Raw genomic sequence first — 21,596 nt, 5'->3', positions numbered from 1 at the left:
TTTTTATTTATCTGTCTTAATAATTAATTGTTTAATATTCAAATAAAATAATTGCTCCAAGTTTTTAGAAATCCCAATCCCTGGATATTTGAAAATGTTTTCAGATTTGAATTCTTGATCATTCACTTAATATATTTTGCACTGACCGAGATATTTATATAGAGAAATTCTTATAAAAATTAAGAATAGATGGCACCTGATTCAACAGTAGTAATGATGAGAGTGATCTAGAAGTTCTAGTGGACGACTACTTCAATATCAGCCTGCAGTGTGCTGCAGCCACCAAAAAAGCTAACACAGTTGAAGGCTACATTAGCAGAGGGACAGAATCAAGATAATGTGAAGTGTTAGCAGTACTTTATTATCCCTGGTAAGACCACATTTGGAATACTGTATGCAGTTTTAGTCACTTCAACATAAAAAAGATGTTGAGTGCAGAGAAGAGCAACTAAAATTATTAGGGGACTAGAAGCTAAAACATAATTACTCGGGATTTTAAAGAAGAAATTGGACAGCCATTGGTCTGAAATGGTAGAATGTACCCTGCATGTACCCTAGAAAACTAGTTTAAAGTTAAATTCAATAGACACAATATTAACAGCAAAAAACTTATTTTATTTATAAATTATAAATTTATTTATTTTATAATGGATGAATTTCTAATCCTTGTTTGTCCAAAAGAATTTTTTTCTTTTTCTTTTTCTAAAGGCTCCAATGAGATGGCAGATAATATTGGGGAATTAAACCTTATTTAATACCTTTTAAAAATTTAAATGTAGTATCTATACTAACTATAATTAGGCCATATTTTGATACAAATTTTGAATTCTATAAAACTAATATCCCAAATTCATGTATTCTAAAGCATAATATTGTCAATTATCTTCACCACAACTAAGGATTAACGTATTATTCACAGATTCTCTATAAAAAAATTGTGAAGGCAGCTTTGGAATTTCAAATATTAAATCATACAATAACTATATTAATAATAGTTTGGGTGTGATAAATAATAAGAATGAATATCCTGATTAAATATGGAATGTATAAATATACCAAATTTGAAACAAAATCTATTACTTTTTGCCCCGAACATTTCTAAAGAACTGAAGAATATTAAAAAAATCCTCAGTAAGTTCAAAATTTAAAATTAACTCGTTACCTCACATCTCTTCAACTTTCAAAATTTCATCTTTTCCTTTTACGATGGAGATAAAACTGAATAGTGTCATCATTGGGAAGTGAAAGACATTAATACTTATAAGATTTATATATGATGAGGATATTCCTAAATGGAGAACAATTAGAAATAATTTTAGAAAATTTGATTCTTTTGATCTCACAATTTGCACTTTATGTCAGGCTCAGCAATTACAATATAGCAATTAGAGCCATGACTAAATATGAAATTAGGCTAAATGTCACCCTACTAGATATAAAATCAACTCTACAGGAAATCTAAGGGTATTTTTTACTGAGATTGTCTATAATAACTTAAAGTTTTAAGTCTGAAAGTGCCATACTTCATTCCTCTTCTTATACTTCAATTACTCAAGATGGTGCCTAACTGAGTTGATTCAGTGTTGTTGTTGCTCTGATTTTAAAAATAAAGTTTCATTCCGTTTATCTACGGGACACATTTCTGTCAAGGTTGTCTCCTCTACTTAAATTCATCACCTAATGGTGAGAAGTTAAAAAAAAAACTTACAACATTCGATTAGAAATGAAAACGCCTTTCTTGAATGGATTGGAAAGAAATATGGGATTTAAAAATAAACATTTCATCTATGACATTATGTTTATCCATTTGACACAGCAAAGCACTACACTTAATTTTGGCCAAAATTGAAATAGTTAATAGATATAATTTCATGTTAAGGAAGTTTAAAATGATAGCTTCTAGAGTATGTCCCATCTGCTGGGAAAAGTAATAAAGAAATAAGTGTATATGTGATGGTCTTGTGAGAGTTGCTTTTCTGTTTTGAGTAAACATATCATTAGAAAAAGACAAATCAACACTCAGGCTTTTGTGCATTTATAGATCCTAAGTTGATCATAATTTTTAAATCTAAATTACACTTTAAATCACAAACAATTCAGAGTGTCTGGGATATTATTTTAGGGGTGGGGTTGAAAAGAGTGCAAAAGAAGAACGGACTGAAAACTTTTATATGGTGGTAAATATGTTGAGAAAATCTAAAGGAAAAGTATTCTGTTTCTAAAAAAACAAAGTGAGTGTAGCCTGAAATGTGTATCAAAATGATACATGTTTGCAGTAAAATAAAAATTTATCTTACTTTTAGTGCTATTTGGACATATACTACTCGGTATGAAGAAATGCACACAAACTTATTTACTTACTAGCCAAATACCTGTGCTCCGCTACAAAACTATGTGATCTGGTTTGATAAATCGACATTTACAGCTTGAAAATTAATGAGTAGTTACCATCAACCTCTCCTCTCCCCTTCTCTTCCTCAGGCTTGCTCCACAGAATCTTCCCCCCTCCTATCCTTCTTTCCCTCAGCCTTGCCCCTCAGAAACCTCGCCTATCTTATCACCTTCTCTCCCTCAGGCTTGTTCCACAGAAGCCCCACCTATCTTATCACCTTCTCTTTCTCAGGTTTGCCCCACAGAAGCCCCACCTATCTTATAACCTTCTCTCCCTCAGCTGCTCTCCAAACTCCCAGCCAGCAGACTGGATAAGTCATGTGATAGCCATGCCCACATCCAAGTTTTCAAGTTGGGAAAGGGAGTACAGCGTCTAACTCCTTAGCATAACTGAGCGTGTTAATAATAATATACGAAACACTAATGCTCTGATGATCCTTTCGAAAAATCCTTTGTTAATGAGCACCTAGAAGCCAAGAAGAACATACATGCCAATTTTCAAGTTTGTAGGCTTTACAGTTCTGGAGAATTCATGATTCCTGCGTGAGTTTTTGTGTTTATATATGTAGATTGTCACATGCTAACTAGCTATTTACTTATTCAGATTTATATGGCTACGTACCTAAACATAGAAGTTATGGTTCTACTATTTATATGATTGAAACACATATAAATAGTAAATAATAGATAACAAAGATAAAAATTTATTTTCTAATGCAAGTATTAGAAGGCTGACAAATTAAGGCAAGGAATGATGCTGTCAACCTGAATTCTATTTTGGAATTTAGTTTAATATTATTGTTTCAAAACTGGATTTCCCCGCATTTAACATCACATTTATAAGGCTATGAACATATACATATATAAATACTTACAATCTGCCACATTAAAACCAAAAACTTGGCATTTGAACTAAACAATGTATCTTTCAAGGTCATGGAAAGCTCCATGATGGAATACTGCTATGGAAATTCTCTATCCTATTTTTTAAAAAAACCTAAAATTGGGCTTTACTGGACATTTTTGTTAGTCATAGTGAAATCCAATTACTATCTCTTAGTTTTCTATCTAAAGTATTATTTCTTCACGCAATAAATTCAAACATGAGATTTTCTTGTTTAAATTCTGAAAAATCTCTCGTGTTATTTCCTGTCTCAAAATCCAAAATATTATTTACGGTCAGGAGATGTTGACGTATGTAACTAAATGCAATGCCCCAAAGAGTTAAAGTAGATTCTGCCTCATTTCCCGAAGAGATTTAAAGCAAAGAAATCTCTGTCCTGTAAAGCTAATACTGAAGATATGAAATGCACCAAGACAATGCTAACTGATGACAATCTAAATCCTGCAAGCACACCACCAATAAATCTTTGCAGCCACAGAATTCCTGCCCATGGATTGTATAAATTCACCCACTCATCCACCTCTCCTAGAAGTCTCAAGAGCATGTGAATACCAAATAAATAAATTTATTTCATAAGAAAAGAAAACTCTGTTTAGTTTATGTAAGACTATTTAATGCTGATTTTCTATTCAGTCAGTCAGTTTTGTTGTATTTAGTCATGAAACTTTTTCCAAACGCATCTCACTTCGAGGATGATTTATTAATAGCTTTCTTAAAAAGAAACAGCAAACACCATGCAAGGCACCTAAAATATTGATATAAGTCTGCCTAAATCTACAAACTATTATTTGTGGGAAATTATATACAGCACCTTCAGGCAATGATCAGTCAACTGAGCTGGTGACAAATATGTTTACAGTACATAAAGCTTCATTCGCCATTGCATCTGATAACAAGCGATTGTTGCTTCTAGGAAGGAAAAACAAAACTTTACTTGTTGAAGATAAATGAGAACAGATGTTGAGGAAAAACGGCAAGACGCTGCTGTTAAAAGTGATAGATTTAAAGTAATCCTAACCTAAACACAATTCCCAAATGCATCCGGTGTGAGTTTCTTACCTCTGCTTTAAAAATATAGGTCCTTAGATGCTCAAAATACAGAGAAAATGGGTGGGAGATTATCATTGGTGGGAACAGAACTTGTATTTCGGAAAGCTTGCCTTTCAAAATGCCATTATGCAACTGAAGACTGGTTTACAGAGTCTATAAACTTCTAAATGAATATTATTTGATAAAATTGCTTTGGATTTCCTTTGAAATCAACAAGACACGCAAGACACTTATTACTGCAAAAAGATGCTGATTGGAAATAGCAGGAGGGACAGAAAAGGGACAGAAAAGATAGAATTCCTATGAGTTTACAACAACATGCTTTGAGACTATCTTTTTGAATACCAGCAGTACCCAGAATTGCCTAGGGCATGTTGCTAAGAAAACAAAAGGAATTCAGAAGCAAGTGTAGTTAGATGATTCACCTGCTCCCTTTACAAGGTGTTACACTGTTGGCTTAAACATACACGGCAATTTGTGGCTGCCATTGAAAAATCCTTGCCCAGCATTTATGTATGAGGAACAATAGCTCCCTTGCTTTTATGAGGATTTCAACTGCTCCAAAAGAGCTCAGATCTTCTCAGAATTGGGCTGGTGCATTTCATCATTATACCTTGCAACTAAAATAACATAATACCTCAGGTTGTTTGGCAGCAAAGCCATGCTGAAGGACGGAATAATATGGCCTCATTTATTTTTATTTTGCTTTTCAACTGAAAGGATTTTGTAAAATGTATTACATCATCATTTCTATGTTCATTTATCTTTTCAGGCTTACAATTTAAAAGACTCTAATAGAAGAGAAATATATGCAACTCAGGTTTGAATTGTGAGTTTTGGGTTTTTTTTGAACTTGTTTGTTTCCTTACAGAAATTTCATTTGGGGGAGTGCTACGGCGATGCCCTGTTATTGCCATAGTCTGTTAGTTGTTTCTAAGATTTTTTTTGACATAGAATAGTGTTACAGTTTTCTTAGCTTCTGTTGGTGGTGTTATAGCGGTTGAGTGGCCAGCTACTTTTGGATATAGTTGTGTGGGTATCCAATCTGCTGGATCAGAACAGGAACAAAACATGAACAAATGTCAGAAGCAGACAGTATTTATATCAAACAATATTTTCCTTAAAAACTCACTTCAAAGCCAGATTTTCCCATATTTAGTTCCAGTCAGGAAGGGTATGATGTTGCACAGAGGAAAAGTTATTTTCTTCTAACAACTTCCTTCTCATTATGGAAAGCTATCAATTTCCTTAAAACCTGGTTGTATGTGTGTGCCTTTGTATATGTGTGTATATGTGCATGAATGTGTGTATATATACACACATTCATAAACATATCCAAATACATATTCCTTTTCCATGTAAACATGATTAACATTTATTTCAAGCTGTAATAAGCAAAGGTTAAATTGAGCTTTAAGCTTAAATCAATTCATTAATAAAAAAAAACTCTCTATGGGTAGAACTGAAAGTTGCTTGCTGGTACCTGAAACTCAATTCAGCTTTTATGAAAATGATTTGCCTTACATAGGAAGGAGAAGGATACCTGTTGTCTGTCTGACTATAAATAGGATTGTGTGAAAACTATAAGCTGTCAAGACAAATTTTTTGGCTCTGGTTTTTATAAAGTTGTAAACCAATTATCTTTCTACAGCTACAGAAATTACTTGTTCCAAAGAACTAAACTTTCCAAATGGAAAAATTATTTAAGGCAGTTATTTATCTACTATCTTTTATGCAATGATAATTACTAAAGGTTCAGTATGCCTCTGATGGTTGCTTAGCGAACAAATAATTTTCTTACCATATTAATAAAATTCACAGAATTTATAATTTGGAGACTAGATTAGATTTGAATTTAACTTGGTCTAGCAAAGCTTTTCTTACGATAATAAGCTTAACAGAAACAGAAACACTTCTGTTCTTCAAGCACTGACGTTGTAGAGATACCAGTACAAACTGTTTCTTTGGACAATGCATCCAAATGCAGTTAACCGACTTCCTGAATGCTTTTTAAGATTTAGCAAATGCATATTTGGAATATTCAATAAGCAGCATATGCAATATGCACTGCTTTAGTGATAAGAATAACAGCCTTGTTGTTCATTTTATAGCATTATTCAGCAAAATGTAAGCACTTTTAGTGCATATGTATTTAATCAAATTAAATGCAAACCTATGTTTTTAAAATAACCATTCTTTAGTATCAGTGAGCTTTCTTATTCTTAAATTTGTTATTTTGTACAATTTTTTGTAAACTCCGCAGGAAAGACAAATAGGATTGTTTGGTTATATTGCTTGGTATAAATGTTTTATGATTTTTTTAAAAAGAAATATCAGAAAGCCTTAATGGGATAGTTAATATTATTGCTAGTATAAAAGGGCTAATAAGAAATCATTTTGTGCAAACTCTGCATGCAAACTGACACTGTCTGGGAAACTCCAATGAATTCCAAATTTTAATAAAACAGCCCTATTGACTATTGGGAAGACCTTCAAGGATTGTTTCTGAAAGATGGATTAGGGTGCTTTAAAATGTTATTTGTTCTATCAAGAATTTGATTATAAAAATTATTTTGAATAAGCATACTTATTCAAAATTATTGAGTAAGCATAAGTTAGACAGCTATGGGAATGAAGTGCCAAGTTCAGAAAAAAAAGAGCCTCAGTAAATTCTCCCTATATGAAACTAAATTTTATGCCCTTTTTCTGATTGTCCTTTGCCTGGAATACAATCCTCAGCATACAATCATAACATTAATAATAAATTGTGGTCCTCAATTAAAAAAAACTATGGCCTGCCAGATCTTCCTTAAAGTTGTGGGCTACATTTAATGTTTAAAAGGGACAAAACAGGGATCAATCAATTCATGTAGTAATTTAATATATTTAATTTCAATTTTACAATTAAATTAAATACTTATATTTTTCCCAGTTCCACCCTTGTCCGCAATGCAATCCCAACATGCCACCTGAAGGTCAATTTTGACCTTTGGTTCAAAAAAAACGGGATACTCCTGCAGAAAAATTGTTTAGGATGTTCAGACTCATTTCAATAATGCCCCCTCTCTTCATTATCAGGTATATTTAAATCCCCCTTCTCAGAGTGAAAAACATAAATTCATTAATGCAAAAAATAAACATAAACCCAACATTCTCTAGGAATAAAGCAACAAAAATAAAGGGTACCAAGCTAAACATTCAATAGGTAGGGAATCCAATACCTGTTAAATACTTCAATGAGAGATACTCTCAATGCAATTCCATTTAACTGTGGATTCTGACTGAGTCTTGCCATGCTTCTATCATCAACATCTGAAGGATACTCAGAAGGAGAATAATATGGGACTCTGCAACGAACTGTGCCTGACTGCTTCCATGTATATAACTCTAAAAAAATTGAAGGAAGAAAGAATGAATAATAGATCAGTCATTCTAATAGAACAGTCAGAGTGTATATACATATGCATGCATTTGCATATTTGTTTAGTTATTTAAAGAGTGTATTTGTATAGCCTAGCAAAACATATTACAAAGGAACACAGTAGTATATAAAGATGACAAACACCCAGCTGCAAAATTGTGTCCTGAACCTTTCTGTTTAAAACCCAAGAACCCAAAATGCAAGGAGAAAAGCAAGCCTTTCCCCACATTTGCAAGTCTATTAGTGCATTCTCAGAAGCTACTGTTGGTAGTAGAACACTGTGCAGGATAAACATTTGCTCTGATCCAGGAAACTAATTGCTTTATTAAAAGCCTTGACAGCCTATCAATGTTTTGCCCATAATTAAATTATAATGATAGTATTAGATAGAACAAAATGCATGCATTAAATAGCTTTTAAATAATAGGTAGCATTCAATAGGCCAAAATGCTTAGCTTTTCTCCCTTGGTGTCTACATTTGCCTTTATATTTTTATCTGTGCTGAAGAAGAAAGCAGGTGGATAGAGTTCCCTGGCCACACAATTGTTTTCTGAAACTTTCAAATTACAATGAACATGATTTACAGAATAACAGAGTTGGAAGGGACCCTCAAGGTCTTCTAGAGTCCAACCCCTGTTCAAGTAGGAGATCCTATAACAATGATGGCTAAACTTTTTGGCACCGAGCACACAAAGCGTGTACGCATTCATGCTACCCAAAATGCAGCGTGTGCGCTTCACACATGCCCCTTGCACCTGCACCTGCGTTCCTGCGCATGCCGACAGACTATCTGGTGGAAGTCGCTCACGCATGCGCAGCAGAGCTGAGCTGGAGTGATGGTGCATGCCCACAGAGAGGGCTCTGTATGCCACCTGTGTCACGTGTGCCATAGGTTCGCCACCACTGCCCTATACCATTCTAGATAACAATAGCAATAACACTTAGACTTACAGTGCTCACAGTGCTTTACAGCTAATCAGTTTACAGAGTCAGTATATTGCCCACAACAACCTGGGTCCTCATTTTACCGACTTGGGAAGGATGGAAGACTAAATCAACCGTGAGCCAGTAAGACTCAAACTGTTGAAAGCTGGCAATCAGCAGAAGTAGCCTGCAATACTGCATTTTAATCATTGCACCACCATACTGTATCTCCTAAATGGCTGTCTATTCTCTTTTTAAAAACCTCAAGTGATGGAGCACCCATAATTTCTGGAGGTCAATCATTTCACTGATTAATTGTTCTCACTGACAAGTTCTCCTTAGTTCCAGGTTTGATGTCTTCTTGATAAGTTTCCATCTGTTACTTCTTATCTTGCCCTCAGGTGCTTTGGAGAATACATTGACACCCTCTTCTCTGTGACAGCCCCTCAAATATTGGAAAACCTCTATAATGTTGTCCGTAGTCCCTTCTATTTGTTAGACTAGTCATACCCACTTCCTGCATCATATGTTTTAGCATCTAGCCCCTAATCATCCTTGTTATTGTTCTTTGCACTCACTATCAACATCTTTTCTATATCGTGGCAACTAAAATTTGACAGAGTATTCCAAGTAAGGTCTTACCAAAGCAATATAAAGCAGTTCTACCGCTTCATGTGATTTTGATACTGTATTTGTATTGATGCAGTCTAGGACTGCATTGGTTTTTTTGGTAGCTGCAGCACACTGTTGGCTCATACTTAAGTGGTTGTCTACTAGGAATCCCAGATCCCTTTCAGAATTCTATACCAAAATCACCAATTTCAACTTCCATATTATAATTCAGGCTGATATAATGCACTTTGTCATTTAAATGTTCATTCTCCAGAATTATCTCCCCTCCCCACCCCCAATGCTCTTTCACACATACAGGTAGGAGAAAAGAATCTTTAGGAGATAATTTGTTTTTGTTTTTCTTTGGGAGAAAATTAAACATATTAATAAAAAGAATAATATTGTAGTCTTACAAAATTTAGCTTATCAAAATACAAGACTCCAATTGAGACAAATATCTGAATCAAGTCATCCTGGGCAGATACTGGACACATTCAATGAAGGGGTACCTACCAACTCTCAATAGCAATAGCAATAGCAGTAGACTTATATACCGCTTCATAGGCCTTTCAGGCCTCTCTAAGCGGTTTACAGAGAGTCAGCATATTGCCCCCAACAATCTGGGCCCTCATTTTACCCACCTCGGAAGGATGGAAGGCTGAGTCAACCCTGAGCCGGTGAGATTTGAACCGCTGACCTGCTGATCTAGCAGTAGCCTGCAGTGCTGCATTTAACCACTGCGCCACCTTGGCTCTTAACTCTTAACTCTCTCTCTAGAAAGAATTTTCCCTCCTCCTAATATTCAATGTATCACTCACAAGACTGATTTCTAGTTCTGCCCTGAGCATGAAATTCAGCTGGATATCTTTGGGCCAGTCAGTCTTTCTCAGCCCTAAGAAGAATGCAGTCGCAAACCACTTCTGAAATGTTGCCAAGTAAACTCCTGGGATTAATTCAGGTGCTTGTCAAGAGTCAACCATAACTTGAAGGAACAACAACAAGAAGAATAATCTGCAGTCTAACATGCAGATAGTACTTGGAATACAGGACAGGCAAATGCAGCTGTTAGTCAACAACCTCTCAGCCCAAACCACCTCAGGGGTCATTGCTGTTTTGGGAAAAATAGGAGAAGAAAGGGATATTAGGTATGTTCGGTGCCTTGAGTCATTTATAGAAAAAAGGATAAAAAAATGAATGAATAAATAAAGTATCAGATTCTGCCTTTCTGCAGTTCTAATTGTTCACTTCATATTGCATACGCTGAAATGAGAAAGAACAAATCTTGATTTTCTATTGAAAAGCTTTCATATATTTGAGTAGGATCATGTCCCACCTCGCTTGTATTTTTCATGGCTAAATATTTCAGCTCCTTCAGATTTTTTTTCATAGCATTTACTTTCTAATCCCCAGAGTATTCTTGTGGCTTTTTTTTCTGAATATAGTTCACATTTCCTCAATCTTTCTTAGGGTATGATGTCTAGAACAAACACAGCACTTGAGGTGATGCCTGATCAAAGAAAATGTTCACTTCCCATATTTTTAAAGTTATACTTAATCACTTGCCTTTTTTGCCGATATATCCTAGCACTGGCTCACACTCATTTTGAATCAATTGCTTAATATTCCATAATATATTGCACAAATAATATTTCCAAGCCAGATATCCCCCAATCTATACCTGTAGTTTGGACTTCAGTTGTCTAAATAAAGAACTCTGCACTTACATTTGCTCTATTACTTTAAGCTCACTCTTATAATTATCAAACTGTTTTGAATTTGATTCCACTTTTCTATATTAACCATCCTACCTAATTGTGCACCACCTTAAAAATGATAACCATTCTTTCTATCTCTTAATCCAAGTCATTCCTGTTTGTGTGTGTTTATAGAGAAAAAAAATAGAAGACAAAATGCTGGTCCTATGTCCTCACAAATGGCACCATTCTCCAATCAGATGAAACTAATTGATGGGGCATTTCTTTGAATATGAGAGTACTAGGACTTGGCTTTTCTTCTCTTCTTTCTCAAGTTTGTACTCAGTAGAAGACACCAACATACTCAAAGGAGCACTCTGCATATGACAGGTGTGCCATCTATGACAAGACCAAAACCCTTTGAAGCACTTTATTATACGAAACTGTACTCTTTTCTTATTTAAAGTTAAATATAGCTTTAGGCTTTTGTGGATTTCCCCTTAACATAACCCCTCTTTCTGCTTCTTGGGTTTGGTACTAAGTGGCAACTGTTGGCCCACTCCGCCCCGCTCTGGGAAATTCATATTTTCCATATATTGTAACTTGGTTCTGGTTTGATAAATGTTTTCTCATCACTAATTCATTATATCAGTCTTTATGGCAAGATTTCGTATTACTATTCATGCCTTGTATCAATCTGTTGTAAGATCAAAATATTTGAAATCACATCAAAACTCATGAGCCAGATCGTACTCTTCCAAACAGCCCTGCTGCCAGAAAGTAATATGAATGCTTGCATCTAGCAAGTTAGAAGGCAGAGAAGTGCAGCATTTATAGCTTGAGAAGAAAAGGCCTCCAGATATGGTCTTCTTGTTAAACATCCTTGCACAGTCTAGCAGTCCAGGACAGAAGTGGGTTGCTGCCAGTTTGGCCCAGTTCAGTTGAACCTGTAGTGGGATTCAGGCCTGGGTCGCAGTACCAACAGCAACCCAGGCCTGCCACCATCACCCCCGAACCGGTTTCCTGGCTGCTGCTTGGGCGCTGCCATTTTGGATTTTAGTGACTGCACGTGCGCAGTTCACTGTAAATTGTTCTGCGCATGCACGAACAATTGTTCTGCAGTTGCAATTGCAACTGTAAACTGTTCTGTGCATGCGCAAAGAACAATTTACATTGAATAGTGCATGCTTATGCGTGTGGGTTGCGAACCGGCAGTAATGCCAGCAGCAACCCACCCTTGGTCCAGGGGTTCTCCTGTTCCAGCTCTCAGAATAGGAACAGCCACTTTCTGGAATGAGTTGAGAGACAGGATACTGTGACCATACGTGAAAAAGCTCTTATTTTAGTGGATTATTTTGAAGAATAAGGAAGAGCAGACACATTATTTCTGTTTCTTTTTCTTTATTTACAATTGATAAATTAAATATAAGAATGTGAGGCCTTTTTTACTCCATTTGTCCAACTACGGGTCTGGGTGGTGTGTGATAAATCAGTAACAAGAAGACTAAAACGACCCAGATGACTCAAAAGAACGCAAAGTTCATTTTCCCGTGACTACATTCTGATTTCAGATAGTATTACAGGCAATGTACTAGAAGTCATTTTCCATCATCAACCCTTTCTCTCTAAGTTTGTGCACAGAAAAATGGTAAATGTGCAACACTATTCAGTTATGCCCCCTTCTCCCCTAAAAAAAAGCCTTTCACTAACATGATGTTCCTCCTCTATGGAAAATGCAGTTATTACAGTTGACCATCAGCAGGTTCCTCGCATTGCCTAACAGTAGAGGGCAGGAAGAAAATAGATGGGGAAGTAGCACAGATAAATTGATGAAAGTCTGGGAAACCAGCTCTTCAATTATTATTTACAAGGATGATTTAGGAGCCTAGAAATTACTGGTGATAGCAAATCATACTGTACAGCCCCAAAAGTCATAATTTATAGCAGTTTCCTTATCTAGTAGCAGTTCTGGCAATTTCGTTTAAACATTACCTCCTCCACACTGGATGTCGGCATGCACATTGCCTTTCTTTATGGAGAATCCCCACCTCCCTATAAATACCAGGCTCATTACAATCCTATCAAATTTTAAGATACTTTGAAAGTCACCCAAGGGATAGAATTTAATGAAGCTTAAATGAAATTAAGTTCCCTATGGAAAGCTGATTAGTCTATATCCATATAGCCTTTACTGTAGCACCTAAGGGTTATCTTACGGGTAAAAGTTACATATAAATAACCAATGTACTGAGATGGGGTGAAGCAGAAATGATAGCTTTTAAAATTGTAAATGTAAAATCTATTTCTCCTCTCTCTTCAAGCAAAAGCAGAACCAAATTAGGACACATCACAGCATCAGTAATTTTTTAAGCTATTCTGAGTGGAGATGTGGAAGTCATCAAAAGCTCGCTTAAGTTTGTCTGTTGCTTTGGGATGATAGAAATAAATAAATAAATAAATAAAATAAAGGCGTACTTTAAATTAAGAGAAATTATTTGTTCCTATAGAAAATCCTCATGAGAGGACAATGGTGCATGGAAATCAAAAGATGTTCCCATTGGATTAACCACAGAATGCTGGTTTTCAATTGAATCCTGGGCTTGTCTTCCTAGCAATTAGTCACTAGTTCCTATGACTCTTTTTGGGGAGAAAACCAAAATAGCAGGGGAAATGTAGCTGTGGGGAGGGATACTCTGATCCTGGTGATTTGCAAGAAAATTCAGATACCGTGTTTCCCCCAAAATAAGACAGGGTCTTATTTTCTTTTGACCCCTGAAATAAGCGCTGTAACACCATCAAACATCCTTATATACCCATGCCTAGATCTTTGGAAAGGATAGGTAGACAAAAATGCCAAAAGTCTGAACATCTGGTTGACTGTACAACGAACCATAATAATGATTTCCCCAGGAGTTTCTATCTTACTTGTGTGCTCCGAGAAGAATGAGAACTTATGTCAGAAGTTCAACCATACTGAACAGTTCTTTCAGGAGCCACATGAAGCAAGAACTAGAGGGACCACAAAATAAACAAAGTAATAAAAATGAAGAAGCGTATAGTGAATGGTAGACAACTGAAGAAGGTTCTTGGACAAGAAGTGAAACCTCTTCAAGGAAAAAAAGTAAGTACAGTTGCTTCTTGAAAAAAATAGCCTTATTTTTTTCTTTTTTCTTTGTACTTTTGTAATTGATATTTTGATATTTGATTCCAAATATCAAACCCTACTGAACCCAAATTTTGCAGACCTTAAAAATAGGCATACTTGATAGCTGTAGAAAGACATTTTTTACGGCATATGGTTATATGGTTACATATCCTCCAAAGATTGTTTTAATAATTACAGACAATAACAGGCTTGGGCAGTTGCCTGAAATTGCTACCAGCCTTTCAATTTGCATCCGATTCTTCTTTACAGTACATTTTGACAGTTGAAAGTTCAAGATCAAACAAAAATAGCATACTTTGGAGAGGAATGTTTACAATTTGCAGGAAAAAAATTGTTCCAATCACTTTCCATGTTGTAGAATATGAAAAACTCATTGAAATCTATGAACATAGAAAGCTCTAAACTAGTGAACCATACATCTCTTCAGCTTATAATTTACCTTTAGTCTTGGCTCTTGAGCCTACTGAATGTAATAAGAGTGCAATAATTTTACAAGATATCATAATCAGCAAAATCTTTTATATTTACTTCTAGAAAGCGAAATTAAGTATTTAGTAGCTCTACAAAAATAATGAGCACTACTAAAGTAAAGAAGACATATTTTGTATATGTTCTCTGAAATAATCAATGATACTCATAATGGATTGCAATTTTAAATTTGTCTAAATACTTCATTTGTTGGTGATCTTCAGAGTGATATGTCATGGTTCAGTGAAACACTTAAATTAAATGTTGATTTCACTCTTTCCTTTCTCCCCTGTTAACTTGCATAAATAAAATAGAAAATGGTAATTGGAAAGGAGACCTATTTGAGTTAAATTTTACTCCTCAAGGCAACTCAATTAACTTCTGAAATAGTCCACATTAAAATTTAAGCATGATTGCATGTTTTAAATGCCACAGTAAGTAAACGCTCTTATCAGAATAAAGCAATATGGGATTTGTGTTTCAGTGTTAGTACAGGTGATTTTTGTTTTTTAAAAAAGGACATGTTCGAAACCCACCATTAATTAAAATCTATTTAAATTAATAATCAAGCATCAGAAGAGAGCATTTCTGACCAATTTTCAAACAATATTTTTCTCTTTTAAGAAAAGACAGAAAGAAAGTGAATAAAACTGATTCACATTTTTTCAAGTGGCCATTTTTGGCATGGAGAAATGAAACAGCTGCTAAGAGTGCAAAGGTTTGAACAAGCACCAATAAACATTCTTTTATTGCAGCAGCCAAAATCATTTTGCTATTGCAAGTCTCAAATATACTTTTTTGCCACTGAAAACATAACTACATCCAATCTGACAGCCTTTCAGTTGCCAGGATTGTGCATGATAAAGAAGCTTATGATTATCACAAATTAATCCAGTTTCTTTTATGTACTATAAATTTTACTAGGAAGCAGTCCAGAAATTAAGATCTTAATAAGGGGTCCATATGAAGATGCAGCCATTTACTGGTGCTCATCTGCCAGGTAAATAGGAATGGAGGTTCTTTTGAATGACTTGCACACTATGAGAAAAGTGTCATGTGGTTATTTCTTTTTCAAAAAGAAGATTCCTTAAAAACTAGAGGGATATAAAATCACTGTTTATTCCATTGCCAGATGGGCTGAGAAGAAATTCATTGGATGTGGAAGCTACATATTGAAACATGTATTTAATTCTCCAATGAGAATAACCTGACTTTCTGAATCAGGGTTCTGAATTTATTTTAAAGGAGTAAATTCCATCTCCTTTATCTTTGTGACTGTATAGATGTGCTATAAATGTGTGCACTTATTAATATATATTAATATATTAATATATATACAGAAACAGAACGGTCTGTTAACGTTGGGTAGGTCTGAACCAGTAAAGCCAACAGATTAAAGAAGGGATATTTAAGCCACCTGCCCTCATTCCAACTCCATCCTCCAGATTGATTAGTTGATGATGTTTGGAAGAAGTATTTCTCCATTGCAGTGTCTGCCCTTGTCAAACCCTCCTGCTAGGGGATTGGTTGATGCGCACCTTGGTATAATTTGGGGAGATAGTAAAAACAGTATTGCTCCATGGAACATTTAATATCTAATTGCTGCCACTGGAATTGGGTGCCAGTGGGTTTTATTTAATTTGTCATTTAATTGTTTTTATCAATTACTTCATGCTGTTTTATTGTTTATGGTTAAACGGCAGGAGTCCTATTTGGAATATGGCAAAAGCTATAAATGAATGAATGAATGAACGAACGAACGAACGTAGGTACGTACGTACATATGTACGTATGTGTACTGGGAGAATCTTGCCTTACATTAGACTGCCGAAAGACTTTTTAAACATTCATTTTATATTGCATCTTAGATCTTATCATACAGATTTAGAAATATTTATTAAATGAGAGACTTAGTTAAATCTTTAAAGTATTTAGGAAAAGAGGAAGAACTCTTGGGGTTTTTTTTCATTTAGATATTTTCTTCTAGTTTAGGACTCATATGATAGAGTCAAACCCATTTAATGAGATTTCCAAAGGGTGTCTCTGGAATAAACACATACGGACAGACAAACCGACACCCCCCCCCCAAGGTACACACAACATTACCTCTTGACATGGACAATGAAATAGAAGGATCAAACACGTACTTGGACAGGAGTAGATATCTTTGCCAAAAGATATCAATGCATAGATATCTTTTGCCCAAAAATTACTGTATTCAGCAATTTTACAACAAAACTGAATCTGAAAAATTCCACTCATTATAAGGGTATTGAGATAACCTTATAAATAGAGAATTTTGATCATTTAGATCAGAGGGTCTCAACCTTCCTAATGCCGCGACCCTTTAATACAGTTCCTCAAGTTGTGGTGACCCCCAACCATAAAATTATTTTATGTTTTCTGTATTTTTTCAAAAATATGTTTTCCGATGGTCTTAGGCGACCCCTGTGAAAGGGTCGTTCGACCCCCAAAGGGGTCCCAGCCCACAGGTTGAGAACCACTGATTTAGATGATCAAAAGTCAGCTATTTTGAAGGCAGACTCACCATTTAGTGCTTTTAATAAACTGTTAATTTGATAAGAATTTATTTTATATATGTACTGTATATATTGTTATGTATACTATGTATTAATGGTGTGCTGTATTTTTAAATTCTGTGACTTGGTCTTGGACTGTAAAAAAGCACATAAATAGAATAAGTAAATAAACTTTCCAACAAGTGGGCAAATTGTTAGAATTTATCTACTGAAGAAATACTTGCACTTTTCAGCAACCAATAACCTTTATTCATTTCTAACACAGAAGCAGTATTTAATTTCTGCCTAGTTCTCAGCAGTGTCCCAGCTATTGCTATTAAAATATTCTCTCCAGTTTGAGTGTGCAGACAGCTTCTGATACAGATTATTTCTATATGAACTTTCAGGTCTGATTGTAAGCATTTCAAAAGAGACATCCAAAAGTACTGTTAAGTATACTCAGAGTTGTAGTATTGCTATACCTATATGCACACATATTTAATGGAGTTAATGGAATTACTAGTGTGAATAAGGTTTATGAGGACAAAAGCTTCACAGGAAAACATTTTAGTGTACCATTTACTTTAGGCACACAACTACATAAACACTGAATATACTGAAATTTAAATCATAAAGAAATAGGCTGATATTCTGGTACTACAACTGGGCTTTTTCTATTCAAATTTATGCTCCGCTCATTGTATGTCATTTTGTTGCAACAATATTCTATTTTTAGAATTTAAATATCTATAGAATCTAAATATTGATGCCAAAAGTTTACTATCAAGAATCTAAATATTGATGCCAAAAGTTTACTATCATTTAGAATAGTTACATAGTATATCCAAAAAGCACAACAGCAGTTACATTCAAACATACAATAAAATGAAAGGTTGGTTTGGGGTGTCTTGTGTATATGATGTGTCTCTGGGTATAATTATATAGACTGATAGACACCATAGTACACGTATACGCTATGTTTAAAAAGAAGGAAATCCTTAATTTCACATTACAATTTTTCTTCAATTTTTTTTCTCTTTCCTACCTCAAAATACCATTAATAAATTTCCAAACATGGCTCACAATGAGAATAAAATGCAGGTATATTATATGTACTTGGAATGCAATTGAAAATCACATCAGCTTATGAATAAGCATCACGGTGTTTAAAACAATAATTAAGCAATCATTTTGTAAAAGTTTTTCCATACCCTCACTCAATAAAGAACATAATTCCTATAACCGTGATGGAGAACTTATGGCATGCGTGCCACAGGTGGCAGGTGGACCCATTTGTTAGGGAATGTCAGCCGTTGCCCTATCAGCTCCAGCGTGCAAGCACACGTTTGCCAGCTGACTTCGGCCTTCTTTTTTGGCCGTTTTTCGCCCTCCAGAGGCTTCCCTGAAGCCACCCGTGTAAATTGGAATTTCGGGAATGGACTTCCGGTGTGCACGTTGGGCCATTTTTCACGCTCCTGAGGCTTCAGGGGAGCCTCCTGAAGGCTCTGGAGAGTGAAAAACGGCCCTATGGACAAACCAGAAGTCACAGTTCCCAAACGTCTGGGTTGCTCGTACCACCGTTTTTTGCCCTCCGGAGGGCCTCGGGGAGGGGGACTGGGGAGGCTGTTTTTGCCTCCTAGAAAGCCTCTGGATCCTGGGGAGGGCAAAATAAGCACACCAAAAGCTGGAGGAGGTTGCGCTGGTCGCGTGTGCATGTGCGCTGGGGTTGCATGTATGGCATTATGGGTGTGGGCATGCCCGCACACAACCCCCCGCGCTCCTCCTGCTTCTGGCACACAATTCAAAAAAGGTTAGTCATCACTGTTCTATAATATCATCCAGGCATCTGGAAAATTAGTCTAGATTATGGATTAAATCCTAAACATTCAATTGAACATCGGGATAACTAAATAATTGAAATTATGAAAAAAATATATCTAAAGTATTATATTATTATAAACCCAGGAGCACTAATAAAGCAAGATAGTAGCACTAATGTACAAAAGAGTTGGCAGCATCATCGCCTCTCTGAAAGGCAGTAAAAAGAGATTAAGGCCCATGAAAAAGTTGTTCCATCACAGAAATGAAGTTCCATCTTATCCCAATTTATTTTTCTTTTCTTTTGCCCCAAATGAGATGTTATGAATGCTTACACTGAATTTAATATTTATCATTTTAATATGCACTCCACTCCTTCATTTAACCCATTTTGAATAGATTATTTACCATTTCTCTTTTGTTTTAACATTTCTAAATAATTGGATGGTGTTAGCAAACATTAGGCATGCCACTGCTCACCTCTATTATTTTTCAGATAATTCTCTTTCTTTCAGGTAAGTCTCTTTCTTTAACAGCTTCATAGTTACAACCTCCATTACAGCCCTTCATCTTTTATTCTTAATCTCCATTTCCTGTTTTAGTCTTACCAATTGTCAGGCCAAGTAAACACACAAGAACAATGCAGATTTCTAAAAGGAAGTCTGAGGTAAAAACCTAATGTTTAAAACCGCAAGAGTAAATTTCTAGTCAATTGCAGCGTGTTAATTAAAGTGAAGTTCTTTAAAACATTTTGTTCTCCATCTCTCACATCAGGACTACGTTGCTCCTCCTTACCTAAACTGTATTTTTCCGCTGCTTCTTTCCCATGGATAGTCACATTTCCTATGAATCTTGAAGTTTGAATCTTTATCTCTGATGCATTTGCTCAAGTCCAAAGAAACAAACAAATGTTTTGCATCATCTTTAGTAAGTTTTTTGATACTAATTGTTTACAATTTGTTAAAAGATACTGCATATTTTTGCTGAAGTCCTCTCAATTCCTCAGCAAGATTAGGAATTCTTCTGGAGGCTGAATACTTGTAACTTTTTCACAATACTATTCATTAGAATAGTAAATAGTAAAAATTGCTTTAATTTTTTTATGTTGAAAACTTTCCAATGTTCTACTAAAAAGGCCAAACTTTTTTGATTATCAATTTTACAGCTGACGACCTTGCAGTACATTTTCCCTAAAATAGCCTGACATTTTTGTTAATGCCTCTCTAGGTCTAATTCTAAATTTATTTCACAAGTCCAAAATATTTATCACTCAACTAATATTTGAACTGCAGTAATTTCATCCCAGCAAATGAAATAAGAAACTGGTTACATTATAAAACACACTGATAATGCTGTTATCTTTTCTAATTTCAGCAAATTTAACTTCAAAAGGAGCTTCCTCTATTCAGTTCATGAACCTTCATGAATAAACACGTATTATGATTTCAATGTTTCTATCACTGATATGGCAAGAAAGTTTGAAGGTTATTCTTTTCATTGCCTTGTTTAAAACTAGTAGTTTGAGTATTATGTGATGTAGCCTTATTGGATTCAAATGTTCTCACAGTGAAACTCTCTTTTTTATTAAATTAAAATGCAATTTTTATTCATGTGAATGTGTTCCCATCTTTTTTGACAAATCCAAACCAATAATAACAAAAGCACTGAACAGAAAATACCGCAACGTAAAAGTGTATTTTGGCATGTTGTACAAAGGGAATATCTCAGTATAACCAAACTTGCTTCAGTGGTATATTGTCTATGTTACGTTTTTTAAATAAAACATGTATGAACTACTAGCAATTTTATATTATATATAAATATTAGTTATTTTAATTAAATTTAAAATTAAATTAAATTAAATTAATTTTTAATTAAAAGAAGTGTGAATAATGCCATAGATTAAAGCAGTTCTTCAAATGATCAAACAAACAAATAAACAAAAAACATTCACTACAGATTTTTCTATTCAGGGACAGTAAATCTTTGTTCTTTCTGTTATTTTGGACCAGTTTTTCTCAACCTTTAAGATATGTAGACTACCGTATTTTTCAGAGTATAAGACGCACCTTTTTTCCTCAAAAAAGAGGCTGAAAATCTGGGTGTGTCTTATACACCAAATACAGCATTTTTTTGCCTCCCATAGCCCCGGCCCTGTTGTGGCCCGGCAGGAGCCATTGGAGCTGCCACCAGACTCCGACAGCAAGGGGCCTTATGAGTCGGCCCTGGAGGATATGGAGGACCCTGGACAGGGTTCTGACTTCGAGCAGGGCGCAGAGAGACTGGTTGGCCACTAGGTGGTGCCTGAGCATTGGATCAGTGGGGAGGAGACAAGGGAGAGTGATCCCGAAACCACCTGTGAGTTGTTCCGGGATGCAAGCCGTCGAAGGGCTACTCGGCGTCAAAAACAACAATGTAATTACAGGAGGTAATTACGCTCAGCTGATGCTCATTAAGCTCCTCTCCCGATTATAAAAGAGACTGCTTGTGCCACGCCCTTCTTGCAGAAGTCAATGTTAGGTGCTAACTAGAAACAAACTTGGCAGGCTGGATTGCTGCCAGAGTTTGTTTGCATTGCTGCCAAGATTTGTAGGACTTGTTGCCAAAGTGCTTATCTCTTTGTTGATTT

The 21,596-nt window shown here is 35.3% G+C and overlaps 1 protein-coding gene and 1 pseudogene across 2 annotated transcripts in view; both read right to left on the bottom strand.

Moving 5' to 3' along the window:
- LOC148043872 (uncharacterized) overlaps window positions 1-21,596 on the bottom strand; it is an 802,025-nt pseudogene that overhangs the window by 465,181 nt on the left and 315,248 nt on the right.
- Window positions 1-21,596, bottom strand: part of TUSC3 (tumor suppressor candidate 3) — a 163,057-nt gene that overhangs the window by 17,302 nt on the left and 124,159 nt on the right. The window contains exons 7-8 of one of the 2 annotated variants that reach the window (XM_087724456.1): window positions 7,567-7,732; window positions 4,110-4,204 (exon numbers count right to left, since the gene is read on the bottom strand). In XM_087724456.1, the coding sequence (XP_087580582.1) occupies window positions 7,610-7,732 (123 nt within the window). In that variant the 3' untranslated portion in view covers window positions 4,110-4,204; window positions 7,567-7,609. Of the gene's footprint in view, window positions 1-4,109; window positions 4,205-7,566; window positions 7,733-21,596 lie in introns of those variants that run through there. The other variant, XM_087724455.1, reaches the window with a different exon arrangement.

Source organism: Thamnophis sirtalis, unplaced genomic scaffold (genome assembly GCF_051295495.1).
Source record: "Thamnophis sirtalis isolate CommonGarterSnake01/CBP01778 unplaced genomic scaffold, rThaSir2_p1.2 scaffold_10, whole genome shotgun sequence".
NCBI lineage: Eukaryota > Metazoa > Chordata > Lepidosauria > Squamata > Natricidae > Thamnophis > Thamnophis sirtalis.
This window is presented reverse-complemented; position numbering and strand designations above follow the sequence as displayed.